This window comes from Salmo trutta, chromosome 37 (assembly GCF_901001165.1).
Source record: "Salmo trutta chromosome 37, fSalTru1.1, whole genome shotgun sequence".
Lineage (NCBI taxonomy): Eukaryota > Metazoa > Chordata > Actinopteri > Salmoniformes > Salmonidae > Salmo > Salmo trutta.
Genome location: NC_042993.1, coordinates 19,395,399 through 19,415,878, shown reverse-complemented (window position 1 = coordinate 19,415,878; position 20,480 = coordinate 19,395,399). Strand labels below are relative to the sequence as shown.

Genomic DNA, 20,480 nt, shown 5'->3' with positions numbered 1-20,480 from the left:
CACGCAATACTACCAGGTGGCCACTAGAGGACGCAGTTTGCATTGCGGTCAAAAGCTTTCATGCAGCATCCTTTGCAGAATAAATAAACAATGGTTTAACAGTATTTGTTCAACTAAATTGTATAAGCATAGGGCTGATAATCTTTATGTTCGATGGTAGCTTACAAAAGTTGAAATGCCAATTAAAATGTATGTAGATTTGCATGTAGGCCATTAAGTGTTGATTACTCATGGCAATTAAATGGCCTTTGCTTATTGTTAAACCGGGCATAATGCATGCTGAATGCTGGTTCCATACTGGTAGCCTACCTCAGCCGTGAAATATGTTTCAAATACAAGGTCCAAGTGACTGCATAAGAAACAGTCTACAAGAACTTGACAAAACTGCCCCTTGACTAAAAATAGTATAAATGCATGAAAGTAGGGCCAATAGGCTACAATCAATCAATTCGACGTGATGTCTACAGTAGAATAACTGACAACATGAGCATATGTCACGTTTTCGATGGCATATAGCCTAAATATTGTATTGTTCACAGGATGTGCATCGCGGTCAATTTCTCCTCTTTTCTCCCCTCCAGACAACAACATACACCTTTTGAGTAGAGGCGCGTCAGTGACACAAGCGCGGTCCAATAATTTGTCTGTCTGGTTACGGACAGAGCGTGAGAGCTTGTCGGGGCCCAATCAGCGCTTTTGTATTGCCTGCCAGTGCCGGGGACTGACTGGTTGTGAGGATTTACTGCAGCGCCCCAGGATCCCAAAGCCAAACCCGAAGCCAGTGGAACCTGCGGGGTGAAGGCGAGTCAGGTGAGACCGAGGATTTTTCCGCGGCCTATCTGAAGTGAAGTTTAACTAAAAATCCCCGGATCATGGTTCTAGTTGTGATAAGGCTCCAGACTTCAGTCCAACTGAAGTACTGGGACAATGTGAGATGAGTAGCGAAATAACGGTTACATAGTAGTTCTATTGGGTTAATAGTGATGTGATTTGCCGTTATTTTTAGTTCCAAAATGTAGGTAATGAAAGAGGTCTGTCTAAAACAGCTGACACAAACGTTGATAATGTTTTAACGTTCCACATTTGTTTACATTGTAGCAATAAATGATACAGCGCGCGCCGATCATATTGATACATATAGAGCAGAATACGTTTATTGTTTAATCTCGAGTCCCTTGAGGTTAACCTAGATTGGTTGGGGGAAAAAAATGCGTCTTCGTGCTGTCGTTATGAACAAAATGTTAATCTGAAACCGATGGTTGTAATTTGATTGTTTAAATATATTTATCAACGTTGCTACGATCGAGTTTCTGAATATGAAGGATATTTGTTGAGCGAACTGGAGACAAATGGCATGAAGTGTTGTGCATATGTCATACAATAAAATGAATTCAAAATGCATCAGCCATTTACGTAAGTGAAGACGTGTTCACCCTCTCAACTTGTTTCCTAGCCCTATGCAAATGGCCACCATGGTTGGCGATGACAAGTGCAGTTGAAGGAATCAGTGAATGCCTGTAGTGATACGTGGGGCAACCAGATGATCAGAGTTCTTATCAGTTGACTTTAATCAAATTTTGTTTAGCTGATGTCAACTTCGTTTTTTTCTTTGAGTTTTATGAACATTTCAGTGGCAGGTCTATCAATGTATGGCAGGTCAATGTATGTTTCAGTGACAGGTCAATTGATGTATTTTTGCATCAGAAATGTCATTTGTGAAAAGCAACAGATAAGCAGATCATCTATTTTGAGTATGTAAGTGTTTATTTATTATCATTTTGTAACTTTTGTATTTATTCCCACTAGGGTTAGACTTTACCTCTGTCCCTCTGTGTTGGTCACAAAAAAACAATGTTTCACTAGTCAGTGCCACTTTTTCCAAGAATCCAATAGTAAATCTTTTCCATCCTTGAGAACCACTTGTTCAACCTATCATGGCATTTACTCATGGAGGCCAGGCCAAACAGAGACCTTACCATTCCTACTCAGTTGCACTGATTTATACTACGATATAACGAACCGTAAAAAACGGATAAAAGACAAAATCTTTAATTTTCCTGATGATTTATTCCTGTAAGAACTTGTCTAGCTGACTTTTGAAGGTGAGATGAAAGTTTGGAGATTCCTCTGCCATACATTTTATTTATGGAATAGAAATGCAGTAAGGGGATGGACAGGTGGTTGTCTACCCTTCTGTGCTCTTCTGTCATTCTAGTCTCCATTTGTATATCTCCTGGCTGCAAATTATACATCTCTTGGGCTGTTTATCTCCAGAAGCAAATTGGACTGAAGTGTGCCATTAAAGGAGCACAGCCAGGGTTGAACTGAAGTGGGACCCGAACTGGCAACTCTTTAGGGTTCATATACCTCACATCATCATCACAACACAAACCCTGACATGAGTGGTTGGCAGACGATGTGTTGGTTAATGTGGGTTAGCAGCAGTGTGGATGGTTTGAAAGGCTTCTACAATACAAACTCCATAGAACTAATCTGAATTTCGCACACATCACGCGTTTGTACGCCCCCCCCACACACATGCACCCCCCACACACACCTGCCTCACTTTCTTTCTTTCTTTCTCTCTCTCTCTCTCTCTCTCTCCTGTGTGACGTCACTAAAGGCTTCATATTAAGAGATCATTCAATATCCTGAGGTTATAGACCGGCTCAGACTGGCTAGCGCGTTAGGACAGTGCTTGGCACCAAAGGGGAACAGAAAGGAGAGATAATGACTCTCCTGTTCTTAAAGGGACAGGGGGCCCAACTCTGACCTATGTTGTAGGCTAGGCCTTATTGACCTAGATGTGTGTATGGGCAATTCCATGGTAACAGAATGATGCTGAGACTCACATGTTTCACTTTAAAATGTATTTCAAACAAAAAACAATGATTGCAAAGTTAAACAAATGATACAACAATGCAGAAATACTACTTAAACAATTTCCACTGAAAATGTTACAAAAACACATGTACTTGAAGAACAGTGCAAATGCAAAGTTTGGTAACAGAATGATGGTTTGTGCTCTTTGTGCCGTCATTCTGTTACCAAACTTTGCATCTGCACTGTTCTTCAACTAAATGTGTTTTTGTAACATTTTCTGTGGAAATTGTTAAAACTCTTCCTTGTGTATAGATTGTTAAACAAACCAAAACAATCATTGGTTTTTGTTTGGCATACATTTTAACCCAATGAGTCCCATCGTCGCGTTTTGGAGTTCTAAACCCCTTTAAACATCATGTGTTTGATCTACAGACCATCAGGCTCCCGAGTGGCGCAGCGGTCTAAGGCACTGCATCTCAGTGCAAGAGGCATCACTACAGTCCCTGGTTCGAATTTTTTCTATTTTTTATTTCACCATTATTTAACCAGGTAGGCTAGTTGAGAAGAAGTTCTCATTTACAACTGCGACCTGGCCAAGATAAAGCAAAGCAGTGCGACAAAAACAACAACACAGAGTGACACATAAACAAATGTACAGTCAATAACATAATAGAAAAATCTATGTACAGTGTGTGCAAATGTAGAAGAGTAGGGAGGTAAGGCAATAAATAGGCCATAGAGGCAAAACAATGACAATTTAGCATTAACACTGGAGTGATAGATGTGCAGATGATGATGTGCAAGTAGAAATACTGGGGTGCAATTGAGCAAGAAGGTAAGGAATAATATGGGGATGAGGAAGTTGGGTGGGCTATTTACAGATTGGCTGTGTACAGGTACAGTGATTGATAAGCTGCTCTCACAGCTGATGCTTAAAGTTAGAGAGGGAGATATAAGACTCCAGCTTCAGTGATTTTTGCAATTCGTTCCAGTCATTGGCAGCAGAGAACTGTAAGGAAAGGCGGCCAAAGGAAGTGTTGGCTTTGGGGATAACCAGTGAAATATACCTGCTGGAGCGCGCGCTACGGGTGGGTGTTGCTATGGTGACCAGTGAGCTGAGATAAGGCGGGGCTTTACCTAGCAAAGTCTTATAGATGACCTGGAGCCAGTGGGCTTGGCGACGAATATGTAGTGAGGGCCAGCCTACGAGAGCATACAGGTCGCAGTGGTGGGTAGTATATGGGGCTTTGGTGATAAAACGGATGGCACTGTGATACACTACATCCAGTTTGCTGAGTAGAGTGTTGGAGGCTATTTTGTAAATGACATCGCCGAAGTCAAGGATCGGTAGGATAGTCAGTTTTACGAGGGTATGTTTGGCAGCATGAGTGACGGAGGCTTTGTTGTGAAATAGGAAGCCGATTCTAGATTTAATTGATTGGAGATGCATAATGTGAGTCTGGAAGGAGAGTTTACAGTCTAACCAGACACCTAGGTATTTGTAGTTGTCCACATATTCTAGGTCAGAACCGTCCAGAGTAGTGATGCTAGTTGGGCGGGCGGGTGCGGGCAGCAATCAGTTGAAGAGCATGCACTTAGTTTTACTAGCATTTAAAAGCAGTTGGAGGCCACGGAAGGAGTGTTGTATGGCGTTTAAGCTTGTTTGGAGGTTTGTTAACACAGTGTCCAAAGAAGGGCCAGATGTATACAGAATGGTGTCGTCTGCGTAGAGGTGGATCAGAGAATCACCAGCAGCAAGAGCGACATCATTGATATATACAGAGAAAAGAGTCGGCCTGAGAACTGAACCCTGTGACATCCCCATAGAGACTGCCAGAGGTCCAGACAACAGGCCCTCTGATTTGACACACAGAACTCTATCTGAGAAGTAGTTGGTGAACCAGGCGAGGCAGTCATTTGAGAAGCCAAGGCTATTGAGTCTGCCGATAAGAATGTGGTGATTGACAGAGTCGAAAGCCTTGGCCAGGTCGATGAAGACGGCTGCACTGTACTGTCTTTTATCGATGGCGAATCCAGGCTGTATCACATCCGGCCGTTATTGGGAGTCCTATAGGGCGGCGCAGAATTGGCCCAGCGTTGTCCAGGTTTGGCCGGGGTAAGCCGTCATTGTAAATAAGAATTTGTTCTCAACTGACTTGCCTAGTTAAATAAATGTTAAATAAATAAAAAATGAATGTATGATTAACAGGGGCTGAGCTAGAGTGCTGTTTGTGAGACAAGGGCGGATCCCGAAGGGGCCCGGGGCCGAGTCTTTTTATAAAAACGTCTTTAAATCTTTTTACAAAAACATCCGAATGGTTTGTGCTAAAAACTACTATAACCAATCTATGGAAAGCTGAGACCCTCACGGACACTTACATGCAACACGTTTTGCTCTATGACGCTCACAAGCTACACAAGAGTCGTTAGAAGATAAGGGGGTTCTTATAGATATCATAGGGAATCCCAGGACATAGTATCTATTATGCCTTAATAAGCTCACATAGTTGTGGTCACAAACTCCACACAGTTTTCACTGACTAGCTGAATATTCATTTCGCAGTGAGGAAACAATTTCTGTACTCACAGAATTCATATAAATTCATTTTTACCAGGTTTTTGCTTTTGCTGCCGATTTTTTTAAATTTATTGACATTTGTCAATAAAACTCATGAATGCAACTGTTTGTCAAATTGTTTTATGTTTTACTTGTAGCCATGGTTGTCCTGAAAATTAAACGGTAGGTCTAAAACACTTAATTGGCTTAAAATAAGGGCTGAACATGCAGATAATTGAAAGTCAGATAAATGAAAAGCAGATCTATGCTGGGGTCTTGGGAATGATAGGCTTATAGTGAAAAATCTGAGTCTCAGCATCATTCTGTTACCCGTGGAATTTCCCGTATTCATAATATGCATGTACATGTCTGTCCATCTTGGTCCATTTCAAAATCCTCTTAACAAAGCTTCTGTCTGGATCAATCATGGTTCATGTATCATTAGGACAAAGGTATGGATGTCTTTCTGGGGAAATTCAGCATCTCCACTGTACACAGAACACAGAACTCTGACATCTCTGCTCTCTCCTCCTCTTCTTCTTGCTCCCTTTGTCCCTTGCTCCCTCCTTTGCTTAGGCAACCGCAGAAATTAAATTGATTAGTGGTGCGGTCTATAAATAGACAGGCCATAGTTGCCATGGCAACCATGTGATAAGTGTTGTGTGATGAAGAACTGGGCCTCCTAAGTGTTGTTGTAGTGTAGTGGGAGCAGGATGATGGGTGTGGGTGTCGGTGTGTAGGTTTGTTTGTCTGGATTATATGATCTGACACTACAGGTGTGTGTATGATATGATATCACAGTGTAATGTTGTGTGTTTTGCATTTGCTTTGTGCTAGATTCATTATTCATTGTGTGAGTAAATGGACTCATCCAATTGAATAGATTCAGATTTTTTTATTTAATTTTTCTGACTTTTTTGTCAAGGTGACCAGCTACCCCTTGGTTTCCATGGACACTGTTTCAGTCTAATCAGTCTCATGTCAGGAACCCTCTGTACCCTGGGGTTGATCGTGTGATGAAACCCTATTGGTTGTAGACAACAACCCCTGATGCCATCACCGCCATGTCCTCATATATTCTTCCCTTTCTTTTCAGTCAATACACTTTTCATCAGGCTACAGTTATGAGATAAACTTAAGGCCCTGTTAATTATGTGTCCTGTCCTAATTTCTCTCCTCCCCCCATAAACACTGATCTTGAATGGAGTTAGATATGATTGTGTTTGATTCCCTCCTAATGACCACAGTGACCCAGCATGACCCACCCGTGTTCTTTATGAACGGATCATTACATGTTATTATAGTAATAATGGTGATTTATAATGATGATAGGATTTTTAGATTAGCCTAATAATCATTTCTAGCGATTCAGTCTGACAATACATATTCATTGAAATTAAATACAACTTTATTTATCCCCTCGGGGGCAATTATGAAAGGTAAGTCAGTTACAAGTATCACAATACAACACAAAGTCGCTAGTTTTAATATTACACAAACCAAAGAATAAGTAAACGATATCACCTTAGCAGAGGACAGAAAAATGTATATTTTTAAAGCTAATTTCCAGCTATTCTACAAATTTTGCCATAGAGCTGAGATCCTTTTTTTTGCAGTTAATAGCTAATGTCCTGCAATTCAATTATTTTTTAATGGCTAATGCTGTGTTCTTATGCTCAAATATTATAGCAAAATGAATGGGTGCCTGATAGTCTAGCATTTATTGTGTTGTATGTTCTCAAAGATTATAGGCTATTCTATAGGTCCATTATCTTTTCTACATACTTTGTATTTGGTTTTAGTCATTTAAGTTGACACTGAAAGCGTTTTTCCATCCCGTAAATGTATTTCTAAATATGTGCAATGCACAATTTTTTTTATCACGCAACCCAACTGGACCCCTGCTGGACCCACAGTTTGGGAACCACTGCTGTAGTGTATTATGTTGGAACAAAGGTTAAAACCAGATTTTTTGGGTGTTGGTGTTTTTTCAGAACTTAGCTCAGGGTTCTCCCACATTAGGTCAGGACTCAGGGGTGGGTTCATGGCTGATTCCTTTCTTCCATTCGGTTGCATCTTGCTACCAATGTGTTGTCAAATGTGGGGTGATCATCAGTACTTTATGATTTGCACACAACCTGTGCTCTCTCATTGACAGGTTAGGCTGAGGTTGGTGGGTTTCTAACGCTGCTTCTGCGCTGACTTCTGCTAGTACCAAGCAACAATAAGGTTAAAGAAGTAAATCATGTCTCTGTTTGTAATCTACTCCTCATTCACCACATACATGCACATACTTGGTCCCTACTTAAATCAAAGCCCTTGGGACTATATTGCTAACGGTATGACATAAGCCCTTATTCGTCACTTCCCTTCCCCCCTCGGGGTCTTGCAAACACAACTATGCAGCATATGTTTACGATAAAAAAAACGAGTATTTTCTCCCCAGTGTTTTTTGAGGGATGGATGGAGGGAAGTGGAGTCAGGACAGGGAGAGGGGAGGGAGGGGAGTGTTTATACGGGTGCTTTGTTGGCATCGCACAACTGTAGGAAAATGGAGGAGGGGTTGGGGTTGAGGAATGGGAACAAAGGAGCCTTATGTTGGCATGGTCTCTGAAATCCCAGTGTGTGTGTGTGCGCGTGTGTTGGTGCGCCCGTGTCTTCTCGCAGGGCTGGGTATGGCTGAAGAATACTGTACATATCTTCATCTGTTACTGTGTCAAAGTCTTCTACTGTATAGCTCTCTTTTACAGGATATAGGCTACAGTGACTATGACATATACTGTATCATAGCAGTCTTTGTCCATAATCCCTGTAGGATTGTCTTATGTTAATGCCAAAATGATCATTGTAAAAAAGAGAAAGGGCAGTAAGACAGCTTTGTGTATATCCCTGCATCTTTTAATCGAGGGTGCTGGTCCCAGTAGAATGTATTTTTGTCCAACCTCTACATCACTTCAACAGTAGCTTCACTTTGCAGGATAATGATTATGTAGCTTTGGGGAATGTTAGTGTGTATGTCTGACTGTCTGTCTGTGTGCTGTTTAAGTATGTGTGTGTGTCTGTGCTTATGCTGATCACCCCCTCTCGTTTACCATCCTTCCATTTTAGCACCCCCCTTTTCTTCTTTCTCTCGCGGTATGGAGGCGTCTGACTTGTGTTGTTTGGCAGCGGGCCCAGAGTGTGGTGTGTGTGTGTGCATGTGTGTGCGCATGTGTGTCGATGCGTGTTGGGGTTGGGCGCTGTAGGAGGAAACTGGTGAGAGAGGGAAAGAGATGGTGGTTTGTTGCAGCTGAGGGAAACAGTCATCACATTATATAAGGAGCAATAGGGACAGAGAAGGGGGGGCAAGAGGTGCTGGGTAAAGATGGTCACATGTACACACACAGGCACACACAGACACACACACACACCACAAGACAATTCTGATTGGCTTGTTAGCCACGTTTGGTTTAACTCGCACTTTCTCACTTTTCTACCTGCTCCTCATTTCTCTTGCACCACAGTTGTCTACGTGGGTTACCACTTCCTTTTTCCTTTTGTAAAGGAAGTGGTAACTTCCATGTCTCATGATGACTCTCTGGACCTGGAGAGAGAGTAGTAAACAAACATTTTTTTTTAAAGATTGCTACATTGAAAAACCATACTATGTGTGTGTCCTTATAAGTGTGTGTGTGTGTGTGTGTGTGTGTGTGTGTGTGTGTACGTGTACACAAGAGTGCTACCATTTCTACATAGCAAGGCATTATGCTCTAATTATAACCAGTCCAACATCGAGTCCCCTGACAACCCCTCCCCCCACTCTTCCTGGCCAATCCTCATCACTCTCTGATTTCTTCAAGCGTATTATTGGTCTAAGTTGCAGGGCAAACTAACTCCCTGTGCACAACCTACATTGCCTGCCTGTGCATCCTCAACCAACCTTCCTATGACTCAAGTGTGTCAAATACAATCGGATTTGCGCACACACACACGGTTAACCATTTCAGGGCCTGATAGAGGACACGACATATTAATTAAATGACCGTCTTTATGCGCATGTGTGCATGTTTAAGTCATCATATGTGCCCATGCATGTAATAGTAACACACTCACACAGGATACAGTATACATCCATATAGATACATAAAGCCCTCAAGCATGTTCTGTTTTGGGTACATATCATGTTACATACCCCTTTAACTCAGACTGGAGAAGGAGGTCAGGAAGGAAAAAGTGTAGGTGTGCACCCTTTTCTGTATCTGCAGCCATGTTAAAGGGCAGCAAGCATTTCTCCCATTGTTTTCTATTGGCTTTGATGGAAATATTAACTTTTAGGATGGAGGTATGAATAATGATTATTGGAGTTGTAACACAGTTGTTACACATGCTTATTTGACTCTTAATTCAATAGGATAGCTGTGGGTGCTGTACTGTGTTAGCCTGCTGCTAGTCTATGGTTATGGGACAGGGGTAATGACGGCTAACTGTTAGCGCTGTCTGAGGTGGCAAAACAAACAATATGGTGGGAGAGCAGCAGACCTGTCAGCTATGCTTCACTGTGGTTGCTGCAACATTTTTCCATTGAAAATGAGCAACTTTTTATAAGTTGGGGAATTTTGATCAGTCGAAAGGGTCCCACAGGGATGCTGGCCCATGTTCACACCAATGCTTCCCACAGTTGTGTCAAGTTGGCTGGATGTCCTTTGGGCGGTGGACCAATCTTGATACACACAGGAACTGTTGAGCGTGAAAAACCCAGCTACGTTGCAGTTCTTGACACACTCAAACCAGTGCGACTGGCACCTACTACCATACCCCATTCAAAGGTACTTAAATATTTTGTATTGCCCATTCACCCTCTGAATGGCGCACACATACACAATCCTTGTCTCAAGGCTTAAAAATCCTTCTTTAACCTCTTTCTTCCCCTTCATCTACACTGATTGAAGTGGATTTAACAGGTGACATCAATAAGGGATCATAGCTTTCACCTTGATTCACCTGGTCAGCCTATGTCATGGAAAGAGCAGGTGATCCTAGTGCTTTGTACATTCAGTGTACATACTATATTGAGTTTGTTATGTTAACTAACAGGCTAATTCGCTAGCTAGCCATGTAGATTTTACATTTAGTTTTTCGTTTTGAATAGTTTTTTTGTATGTTAAACTAGCTGGATAGCTTGATGAATACCATTTACACTTACTAGCTTAGAATTGTGAAGCAAAACGTTTGCTAAATCTAGTTATCCTAATGTCTGCATTGCCATTGTTGACTTGACTGACAGTAGGTTGAGTTCTTTGTTGCTTGTTTGTTAGCTGACAAATTCCAGTACAGATGTGTCAGTCAACAGGCAACAAAAAGCTATAGGGGATGAGTAAATAAATGAGGAATTTTAGATTTTATGTTCATATGCTATTCATGGCCATATTGCTTATAAGTGTCTCATACCCCACTCCGTTGCCAGCAATATTGTTTCCAAAAATTGCTAGTGTATCATCAGCTCAAGTATGCCCACTGTACGTACAAGTGAAGATATTTTCTTTCTTTGCTTGAGTAGAGGTTTTCATTGTTTGTGTTTGCACATTTCAAGATATGTCATAATCATGTTGCTCTTTTGATCTTAGAAATTCTTTGTTTTATCTTTGGACAAATAATCACGGCTAAGTTAGAGATGTTCCTACGTACTCCTCTCCATCCCTTCATCCCTGTCTCTCTCTCTCTTTCTCATCCATCCAGTCCAGTATGGAGCGACTGAATGAGGAGGCGGTGCGGCTAAGCCTGCTGAAGCGAAGCCTGGACTCCTCCTCGCCTGCAGGCGGCGCCACGAGCAGTGAGCGAGACGAGCTGCTCTCCAAACGCATCAAGATGGAGGGCCACCAAGCCATGGAGCGCCTCAAGATGCTGGCCTATCTGAAACGCAAGGACCTGGCCAGCCTGGAGGGAGGAGGGTTGGGAGGGGTCTCAGGAGGCGGGGCCCTAGGGGGTGAGGTCAAGGGTCATGGGTCTTCAGGGGGAGGGGCTTATGAGGAGAAGACCAATGGGAGCCTCCGTGGTCAAGTTGTGGGAGCCCATGGCATGGTGGGAAAAAGCGGAAAGGAGAACATGGGCGAGGAGCCGGTGGATTTCAGCGCCCGGAGAGGGTGAGTGGAGGAGGAGAGAGAAGAGAGGGGGGGAGTACAAGAGGATAGGAGGGAAAATAGAAATCTTTCTTACAATTAAGAATCAGTCAGAGTTGAAAGTGTGTGTGTTCCTCCACAGTGACGTTGACCGGGAGCGACACACACCCTCCCCTGATGTGATCGTCCTGTCAGACAATGAGGCGTCCAGTCCAAGAGGGCCCAGCCAAGGGGAAGAACGCCTGAGGGTAGCGAACCTGGAGATGTTTAAGGTTTGTGTGTGTTTCAGCACATATTATTGCAGTCTTGAAAGATGTAGAAGTATGTGCATGTTGTCTTTTTGTATGTATGAGTGTTAGAATAGTGCATAGTTGTATAGAGTTATTAATACATTAATTAATTAAAAAAACACATTGTGGACAACTCAGATAGTTTTGAGACACTGTAGGAAAACAGTACAGATATTAATTTGGTATTAGCTATAATACATTATATCCTCTATACATCATTGGCATCAGCTGTAACACATCATCTATACACGAAAACCAAGTACAATAGATAAAATGACAAGTTGTATATGTGTGTATGGAGAGGAATGGCAGAAGTGGGTGCAGTATGTGTGCTCATTTGTTTCTATGTGTGTGCTTCAGGGTAAGACAGGGGAGGAGAGGCAGAAGATGATCAGGGCTCTGAGAGAGGAGCTGAGGCTGGAGGAGGCCAGGCTGGTGCTGCTGAAGAAGCTGAGGCAGAGCCAGATGCAGAAGGAGAACCTGGTGCAGAAGGTCAGTCAGTCACCCACCCAACGCTGTCCCATCCATCCAACGCTGTCCCATCCACCCAACGCTGTCCCATCCACCCAACGCTGTCCCATCCACCCAACGCTGTCCCATCCACCCAACGCTGTCCCATCCACCCAACGCTGTCCCATCCACCCAACGCTGTCCCATCCATCCTCTATACTCATCTGCTTCAGTCAGTCATTTAGACATTTATTCAGTCATCCACTTGCTCATCCCTCTGTCATCCACTGCTCACTCTGTCACACTACACTCTCTCAGCCACCGCACTCATCCCTCTCTCTCTCTCAGCCACCGCACTCATCCCTCTCTCTCTCTCTCAGCCACCGCACTCATCCCTCTCTCTCTCTCAGCCACCGCACTCATCCCTCTCTCTCTCTCAGCCACCGCACTCATCCCTCTCTCTCTCTCTCAGCCACCGCACTCATCCCTCTCTCTCTCTCAGCCACTGCACTCATCCCTCTCTCTCTCAGCCACCGGACTCATCCCTCTCTCTCTCAGCCACCGGACTCATCCCTCTCTCTCTCTCTCACTCAGCCACCGGACTCATCCCTCTCTCTCTCTCTCTCGGACTCATCCCTCATCCCTCTCTCTCTCTCTCTCAGCCACCGAACTCATCCCTCTCTCTCTCTCAGCCACCGGACTCATCCCCCTCTCTCTCTCTCAGCCACCGGACTCATCCCTCTCTCTTTCTCAGCCACCGCACTCATCCCTCTCTCTCTCTCGCTCTCAGCCACCGCACTCATCCCTCTCTCTCTCTCTCTCTCTCTCAGCCACCGCACTCATCCCTCTCTCTCTCAGCCACCGCACTCATCCCTCTCTCACTCTGTCAGCCACTCCACTCATCATTCTCTCACTCACTCACTCATCCACTGCACTTATCCTTTTCTCACTCACTTACTGCTTATGCATTAACACTTTACACTCGGGGGAATTGGCCTTTAGGGCCTAAACATAAAAAAAGAGAAGCATATGCATAACCATTGTAGCAATTGAAAGGGAACACTTTAGAGATACGCCGAATATAGGCTCTTTCTGTTCAGAACAACAACCCAGGGTATGACGCCATGTCATCCTCGTGACTGTACATCAAACATAGTGATCGTTAATGCCAAAGTAACCCAATTGGCGCGAAGGATGGAGGCATCTTCTTGTTGCAGGTGGTGCTCCCGCTTAGAATGTCTGTCAGTTGATTCCCATGTCATGTGTTGCTGCCATGCTATGTTGTCGTCTTAGGTCTCTCTTTTTGTAGTGTTGTGGTGTCTCTTGTCGTGATGTGTGTTTTGTCCTATACTTTTATTTTTAATCCCAACCCCCATCCCCACAGGAGGCCTTTTGACTTTTGGTAGGCCGTCATTGTAAATAAGAATTTGTTCTTAACTGACTTGCCTAGTTAAATAAAATAAAATACACCTCTTTAAAACGGATACCCAGAGCTCTGATCTAATGTATAGTATATTACTATACCGCTATCCAATTTATGGGCATATCAGTGACCAAATCTGCTATTTTCACCCAATATACAGTATGGAGTGTAAAGGGTTTACCTATAAGTTGCTCTGGATAAAAGTGTCAGGTAAATATCCTTATGTTAGTATTATTCTATGTATCACCTCTACCCTCCTCCCCCTCAGGTCCCTGTGGTCCAGAACACAGCGTCTGCCCTCCAGAGCGGTGCCGTCCACGGGGCTCAGAGCATGAGCAAGATGTCTGGCCGCCCTGGCCACCACACCCCAGAGCCCCAGAACCATCGCACTGCACAGGTGGGCTACAGCACTGCACAGGTGGGCTACAGTACTGGTTCTCTTAGGGTTCCCGTTGTGCCTTGGGTCGGTCACAATTCAAGTTGGGCAGGCGCAAGGAAGCCATAGAGGGGGGTTGGGGGATGGGATTGAACAATTATTTTTTACATTTTACATGAGAACCATCTCACAATAAAGCAGAGGTCTCCTGTTTCTTTAATAGCACAGTGACACCATCTCGTGGTATGAAGAGGCATTACCCTCTTAAATAAACTGGTGAATATGAGCAGGAAAAAGACATGACACTGAAACCCGACAAACAACACCACCCATGTCTTACTTATGATCTTTTGCTCCTTCTCTTCCTCCTCCTTCTCCTCCCCCAGGGTCACTCAGTGATCAGGTCAGCCACCAACAGCTCCATGTCTCAGATGATGATGTCACAGAGCAGGGTGATAGCGCCCAACCCTGCCCAGCTGCAGGGCCAGAGGCTGGCACAGCAGAAGCAGGGTGGCATGCGCTCCTCGACTGGCAGCTCTAACAACGCCGTTAGCTACCAGCAGGTAAACCCCAATGTCATCCCTGTTATTGGTCATAATCATCATAGAGCAGTGGAAAAAATTAAATAAGAGTACAGATTATTGTAGGGGATAATGCACACTTATTTGAGAGATAATTAGAAAATACTATTTTATTGATGAAATTGTATTTATTGGTTCTCTTAAACTAAAGGGATAGTTTACCCAAATTACAAAATCACATATTGGTTTCCTTCATCTGTAAGCAGTCTATGGACAGGGTACGTCCATAGAAAAATAGCTGGAAAAGTTTGAATACCACTGTCATGTTGCTTCCACTCAGATGCCAGGTTTTGGGGGTTGTTATATCATTTTTTGCAGCTAAATGTAGCTGTCATGCCATCAGACTTAAACTCCAAAGCACTGTTCTAAATGACGGGAATGGTTCTCTGTGTTTACTTGCAGTCTTCCACCCAGCAGGTGGCAGCTTCTCAGCGCTCTGGCTCCTCCTCCTCGGCCATCTACATGAACTTGACCCACATGCAGGCAGCCGGAGCCGCGGGAGGGGTCAGTGGGGTGTCGGGGGTGGGGGCGGTCAGCCCCTCAGCCACACACAGCCCAGGGGGGACATCGGTGGGCTCCTCCATGGCAGACACAGCCAGCAGCCAGGCGGCCGCAAAGCTGGCCCTGAGGAAGCAGTTGGAGAAAACCCTGCTGGAGATCCCGCCTCCAAAGCCACCGGCGCCGCTTCTCCACTTCCTGCCGTCAGCGGCCAACAGCGAGTTTATCTACATGGTGGGCCTGGAGGAGGTTGTGCAGAGTGTCATTGACAGTCAGGGTGAGGGAAGGAACTAGAACCCTTTTGCTGATGCCTAGCAGCCATTTGTCCTGCAACCATCAAACCAACAATGTTATCAGATGAGTCAGTTTGGAATTGGGCCCCTCTCCCCTCACTGAACTCTTGTGGCTCTCTCTTTAGGTAAACTGCGTTTGCCCTCCTCCATGGAGCCCTTCTCGTGTGCCCAGTGCAAGACGGACTTCACCCCTCACTGGAAGCAGGAGAAGGGTGGGCGCATACTCTGCGAGACCTGTATGTCATCCAATCAGAAGAAGGCACTGAAGGCCGAGCACACCAATAGGCTGAAGAACGCCTTCGTTAAGGCTCTACAGCAGGAGCAGGTCAGCATTCCATTGGCTCCTCGTTGCTTTGTTCAGGCAACCATTGTTTATAGGGAAAGTGTGTGTGTTTGTGTGTGTGTTTGTGTGTGTGTGTGTGTGTGTGTGTGTGTGTGTGTGTGTGTGTGTGTGTGTGTGAATAACCATATTTTACTAATTGTGTCACAGGAGATTGAGCAGAGAATCCAGTTGCAAGCCGCTCTTGCCACCAGTTCAGCTCAAACTGTTCCAAGCGTCAGTAAGGCTGAGTCTATGAGCAGACATCACACACACAGACAGGTAAGCCACTGTCACTGCTGTTAGTAGATGACAGACACACTGTCATCTAGCATTGTTCAGCAAAGTTGATGAAAGGTCCAATTGTAACAGCTGCATAATGGATACTTGATACATCTTTTTTTTAATCGATCAAATATTGACTGAGTTATAGCTCATAAACCACATAAACCTCTGTCGTGTGCAATATTAAACCCCCTATTTATGAGATTTGGTTGTACATTTTCGGGAGCGACTTGCTGAGTTTCTGTGTAAACACTTCAAATGAATTAAATCTGAACTTTTTAAAACTTTACAAAAATGTACCACCCTCTTGTGCAATGATCACTTTCTCTTCTGTCTTTAATCCCTGTCTAAGGGTCGGTGTTGAAATAGATGCATAACAAAACCACGTGCCATTGTTGACATTTTGAACTGGACTGGCATGTGTTTGAGCGGTAGTTAAAAAGCGATCGCAAAATCAATTGGAAAGTGTATTTACAAGCAAGGGTTGGAATGTGCGTTTCTTTTATGTGGTCCTCTGTAGCTCAGTTGGTAGAGCACGGCGCTTGCCAGGATAATGGGTTCGATTCCTGGGACCACCCATACTTAGTCATGCGTGCATACATTTTAAGTCACTTTGGTTAAAAATGTCTCCTAATTGGCATATATTATTTTGAAATAAATCTATCCAGCGACGATTATGTGACAAGTGAATTTACACCCCACAAAAACAGGGGTAAAATGGCTGCAAAAAGGGGAATCCTGAGGTGGGCGGGGAATGTGTGTTGCTACTTTCACATTTCCACAACCGTCATCACACCCCTTTAGTTGTTGAGGATGTCCCGTGCTGACAGATGGACTCTCCATCTGATGTGTGTGTCTTCCAGGCGCCTCAGCCCCAGGTGAGCCAGTCACAGGCCTCCCTCCAACGGGGTCTGTCTGGCTCGGCCCGGGGTGTCCTGTCCAACTTCGCCCAGGCCTCCCAGCTCTCGGTGGCCAGCAGCCTGCTGGGCATGACTGGAAAGCGCAGTGGACAGCTGAGCACTAGTGGGCACAGCCGGACACAGCAGCAACAGCAGCAACAGCAGCAGCAACAGCAGCAGCAGCATCACGACAACCGCCGCCAGCTCTACAGCATCCCTGGTGAGTAAACAGACCAGGGGCGGGCTGGGGATGGGACTGAGATCAGCCAAACAACTGTATAGACCAGGGGTTGGGCTGGGGATGGGACTGAGATCAGCCAAACAACTGTATAGACCAGGGGGCGGGCTGGGGATGGGACTGAGATCAGCCAAACAACTGTATAGACCAGGAGTTGGGCTGGGGATGGGACTGAGATCAGCCAAACAACTGTATAGACCAGGGGGCGGGCTGGGGATGGGACTGAGATCAGCCAAACAACTGTGTAGACCAGGGGGCGGGCTGGGGATGGGACTGAGATCAGCCAAACAACTGTGTAGACCAGGGGTTGGGCTGGGGATGGGACTGAGATCAGCCAAACAACTGTATAGACCAGGGGGCGGGCTGGGGATGGGACTGAGATCAGCCATACAACTGTATAGACCAGGGGTTGGGCTGGGGATGGGACTGAGATCAGCCAAACAACTGTATAGACCAGGGGGCGGGCTGGGGATGGGACTGAGATCAGCCAAACAACTGTGTAGACCAGGGGGCGGGCTGGGGATGGGACTGAGATCAGCCAAACAACTGTATAGACCAGGAGTTGGGCTGGGGATGGGACTGAGATCAGCCAAACAACTGTATAGACCAGGGGGTGGGCTGGGGATGGGACTGAGATCAGCCAAACAACTGTATAGACCAGGGGGCGGGCTGGGGATGGGACTGAGATCAGCCATACAACTGTATAGACCAGGAGTTGGGCTGGGGATGGGACTGAGATCAGCCAAACAACTGTATAGACCAGGGGGCGGGCTGGGGATGGGACTGAGATCAGCCAAACAACTGTATAGACCAGGAGTTGGGCTGGGGATGGGACTGAGATCAGCCAAACAACTGTATAGACCAGGGCTGGGGATGGGGCTGAGATCAGCCAAACAACGGTATAGACCAGGGCTGGGGTTGGGGCTGAGGCAGGCCTTTCTGACAGTCTCTCACTGCCTCCCTCCCTCTCCAGGGGTGAACATTGCCTACCTGAACCCAGGCAACGTGGTCGGCCACAAGGGGTCGAGCCTGGCTGACCGCCAGAGGGAATACCTGCTGGACATGATCCCGCCTCGCTCCATATCCCAGTCCATCAGCGGACAGAAATGAACCTCGCCCCGGCGCAATACCACAACCCTTCCCCACACCACACCCCAAACCCCATCGCATGCAGTGCCTGTTAGTGTGCCTACCAAACTAACCTGTATGAAGAACACAATCAACGAGTCAAAAGAGGCCACCAAACTCTGAAATGACTTTTCATTTGAACGTGATGCAAACCCCTTTTAATTCCTCTTGTTATTACTATCGTCATTAGTGCTATGGATGTTGTTACTACATTGCCGCTACCAGTTATGAGCGTGCCCATCTTTGTGGAGAACCCCTGTCTTTATATGCTTGTGGCAGTGTCCCGAGTGTGGGGTGTCTTTTGTTTTGGATTTATGCGCTTGTTTTTGAAGCAATATTTTGTCTCGCTTGAGCTTTCCTTACCGGACTCAAGTCTTTGTTATGTCTGGAATTACCAATCTATCTTTTTGAGAACTGCACCAATCCCTGTTCTTTCTCTGATTTCTGATTTCAACCATCACTCTGTTTTTCCACATTTGGTTGTGAATTGTTGGAGGAGAAATTCTACCAGACCGGCCAAACCTTTGTTTTAAAAAGGTAATTGTGATGGTTTAACTTTGACCTGAATCTCTCAAGCCTTTGAGCTTGAGCTTTCTTCAAAGATTTGTGGGGAGAAAAGAGGATGTTTGAGACCCTGGAGTTGTCTGAAGCAATGCTCATCTAACTGATTGTTGAAACAAGGATGGATACATATCCCACAAAGAGAGAGAGCCCACTGCAACATCTGGACTCGGATTGGATGCACCGCTGAAAAAATACTACTCCCATTGGACATGAAGGCATAGAAACTGAACCTATAGCAGAGTTTCCCTGTATCCTTTCACCTTTTCATTTGAGGCAGATAGGGGGGCTGTAGTTCAGAAGTGGTGGAATTGAGAAGTTCGTATCCTAAAGCATATATAATTGATGGGGTATTGATTGGCGATATCATTTAGAGGGATTTGATTGGACGAGAGATCATGTGAACGTACGTAATTGGCTGAGAGATCAGGTGATAAGGTTTTTATTTAATTGGACAGGATACAGGTATTGGATTTGGTGGGAGGGAGGGAGGGAGGGATCATCCTTAGACTAAAAATTGAAGGGGTTTCCAATAGGACCATGGTTTGTACTTATTTAGGAGTGGGAATGGGGGGGGGGGGAGAGGCACAGGGGTTGATCCCTCTCTCCCCTGTTTTCATCTCCTAGCTAATAGGATTTGCTATTGTTCACTCTACCCTGTCATTCAAAGTTATGTATTCCGTTTAGATACTATTTGAACTTTCTTATGTCAACATTATCCCCATGATGTCTGGGAGGCATTTGAAAACGGTCAGGGAGAGTGGCTAGCTAGCTATTAGCTTTAAGCCTGCTCTAAGCTATTTAGCCTGCTCTAAGCTATTTAGATGTTTGGTGTCTTCTGAAGTGTTTGCGTATCTGAAAGGTACTTTGCACAGGAGACAATAAATAAATACAGTATGACAAATGCAACTTGAATATTTACATAATTCAAACAGTTATATAGAAGAAGACATTTACAGGATATACAGTACCAGTAAAAAGTTTGGGCACGCTTACTCATTCAAGGGATTTTCATTGTTTTACTATTTTCTGCATTGTAGAAAATAGGGAAGACATCAACACTATAAAATAACACATATGGAACCATGTAGTAACCAAAAACGTGTTAAAGAAATCAAATTATATTTGAGATTCTTGAACGTAGCCACCCTTTGTCTTGATAACAGCTTTGCACAATCTTGGCATTCTCTCAACCAGCTTCACCTGAAATGATTTTCCAACAGTCTTGAAGGAGTTCCCACATATGCTGAGCACTTGTTGGCTGCTTTTCCTTCAATCTGCGGTCCAACTCATCCCAAACCATCTCAATTGGATTGAGGTCGGGTGATTGTGGAGGTCAGGTCATCTGATGCAGCACTCCATCACTCTCTTTCTTGGTCACATAGACCTTACACAGCCTGGAGGTGGGTTTTGGGTCATTGTCCTGCTGAAAAACAAATGATAGTCCCACTAAGCGCAAACCAGATGGGATGGCGTATCGCTGCAGAATGCTGTGGTAGCCATGCTGGTTAAGTGTGCCTTGGATTCTAAATAAATCACTGACAGTGTCACCAGCAAAGCACCATCACACCTCTTCCATGCTTTATGGTGGGAACCACACATGCAGAGATCCTCCGTTCACCTACTCTGTGTCTCGCAAAGACATGGCGTTTGGAAACAAAAAT

At 44.9% G+C, this 20,480-nt stretch overlaps 1 protein-coding gene across 4 annotated transcripts; it reads left to right on the top strand.

Annotated features, from left to right (window-relative positions):
• The first annotated feature begins 600 nt into the window (after positions 1-600).
• LOC115176710 (transcriptional repressor p66-beta) lies at positions 601-19,725 on the top strand. Of its 4 annotated transcripts, none has more exons than XM_029736913.1 (11): positions 601-810; positions 11,096-11,499; positions 11,618-11,747; positions 12,126-12,257; positions 13,907-14,056; positions 14,401-14,577; positions 15,013-15,370; positions 15,512-15,711; positions 15,877-15,987; positions 16,854-17,109; positions 18,101-19,725. In XM_029736913.1, exons 2-11 carry the CDS (start codon positions 11,102-11,104, stop codon positions 18,235-18,237), a joined length of 2,049 nt encoding a protein of 682 aa, XP_029592773.1. In that variant the 5' UTR covers positions 601-810; positions 11,096-11,101; the 3' UTR covers positions 18,238-19,725. The 4 variants fall into 4 exon arrangements, with proteins under 4 accessions (XP_029592773.1, XP_029592771.1, XP_029592770.1 ...); XM_029736911.1 differs by having other exon boundaries at positions 15,010-15,370; XM_029736910.1 differs by having other exon boundaries at positions 14,998-15,370.
• Positions 19,726-20,480: the final 755 nt, after the last annotated feature.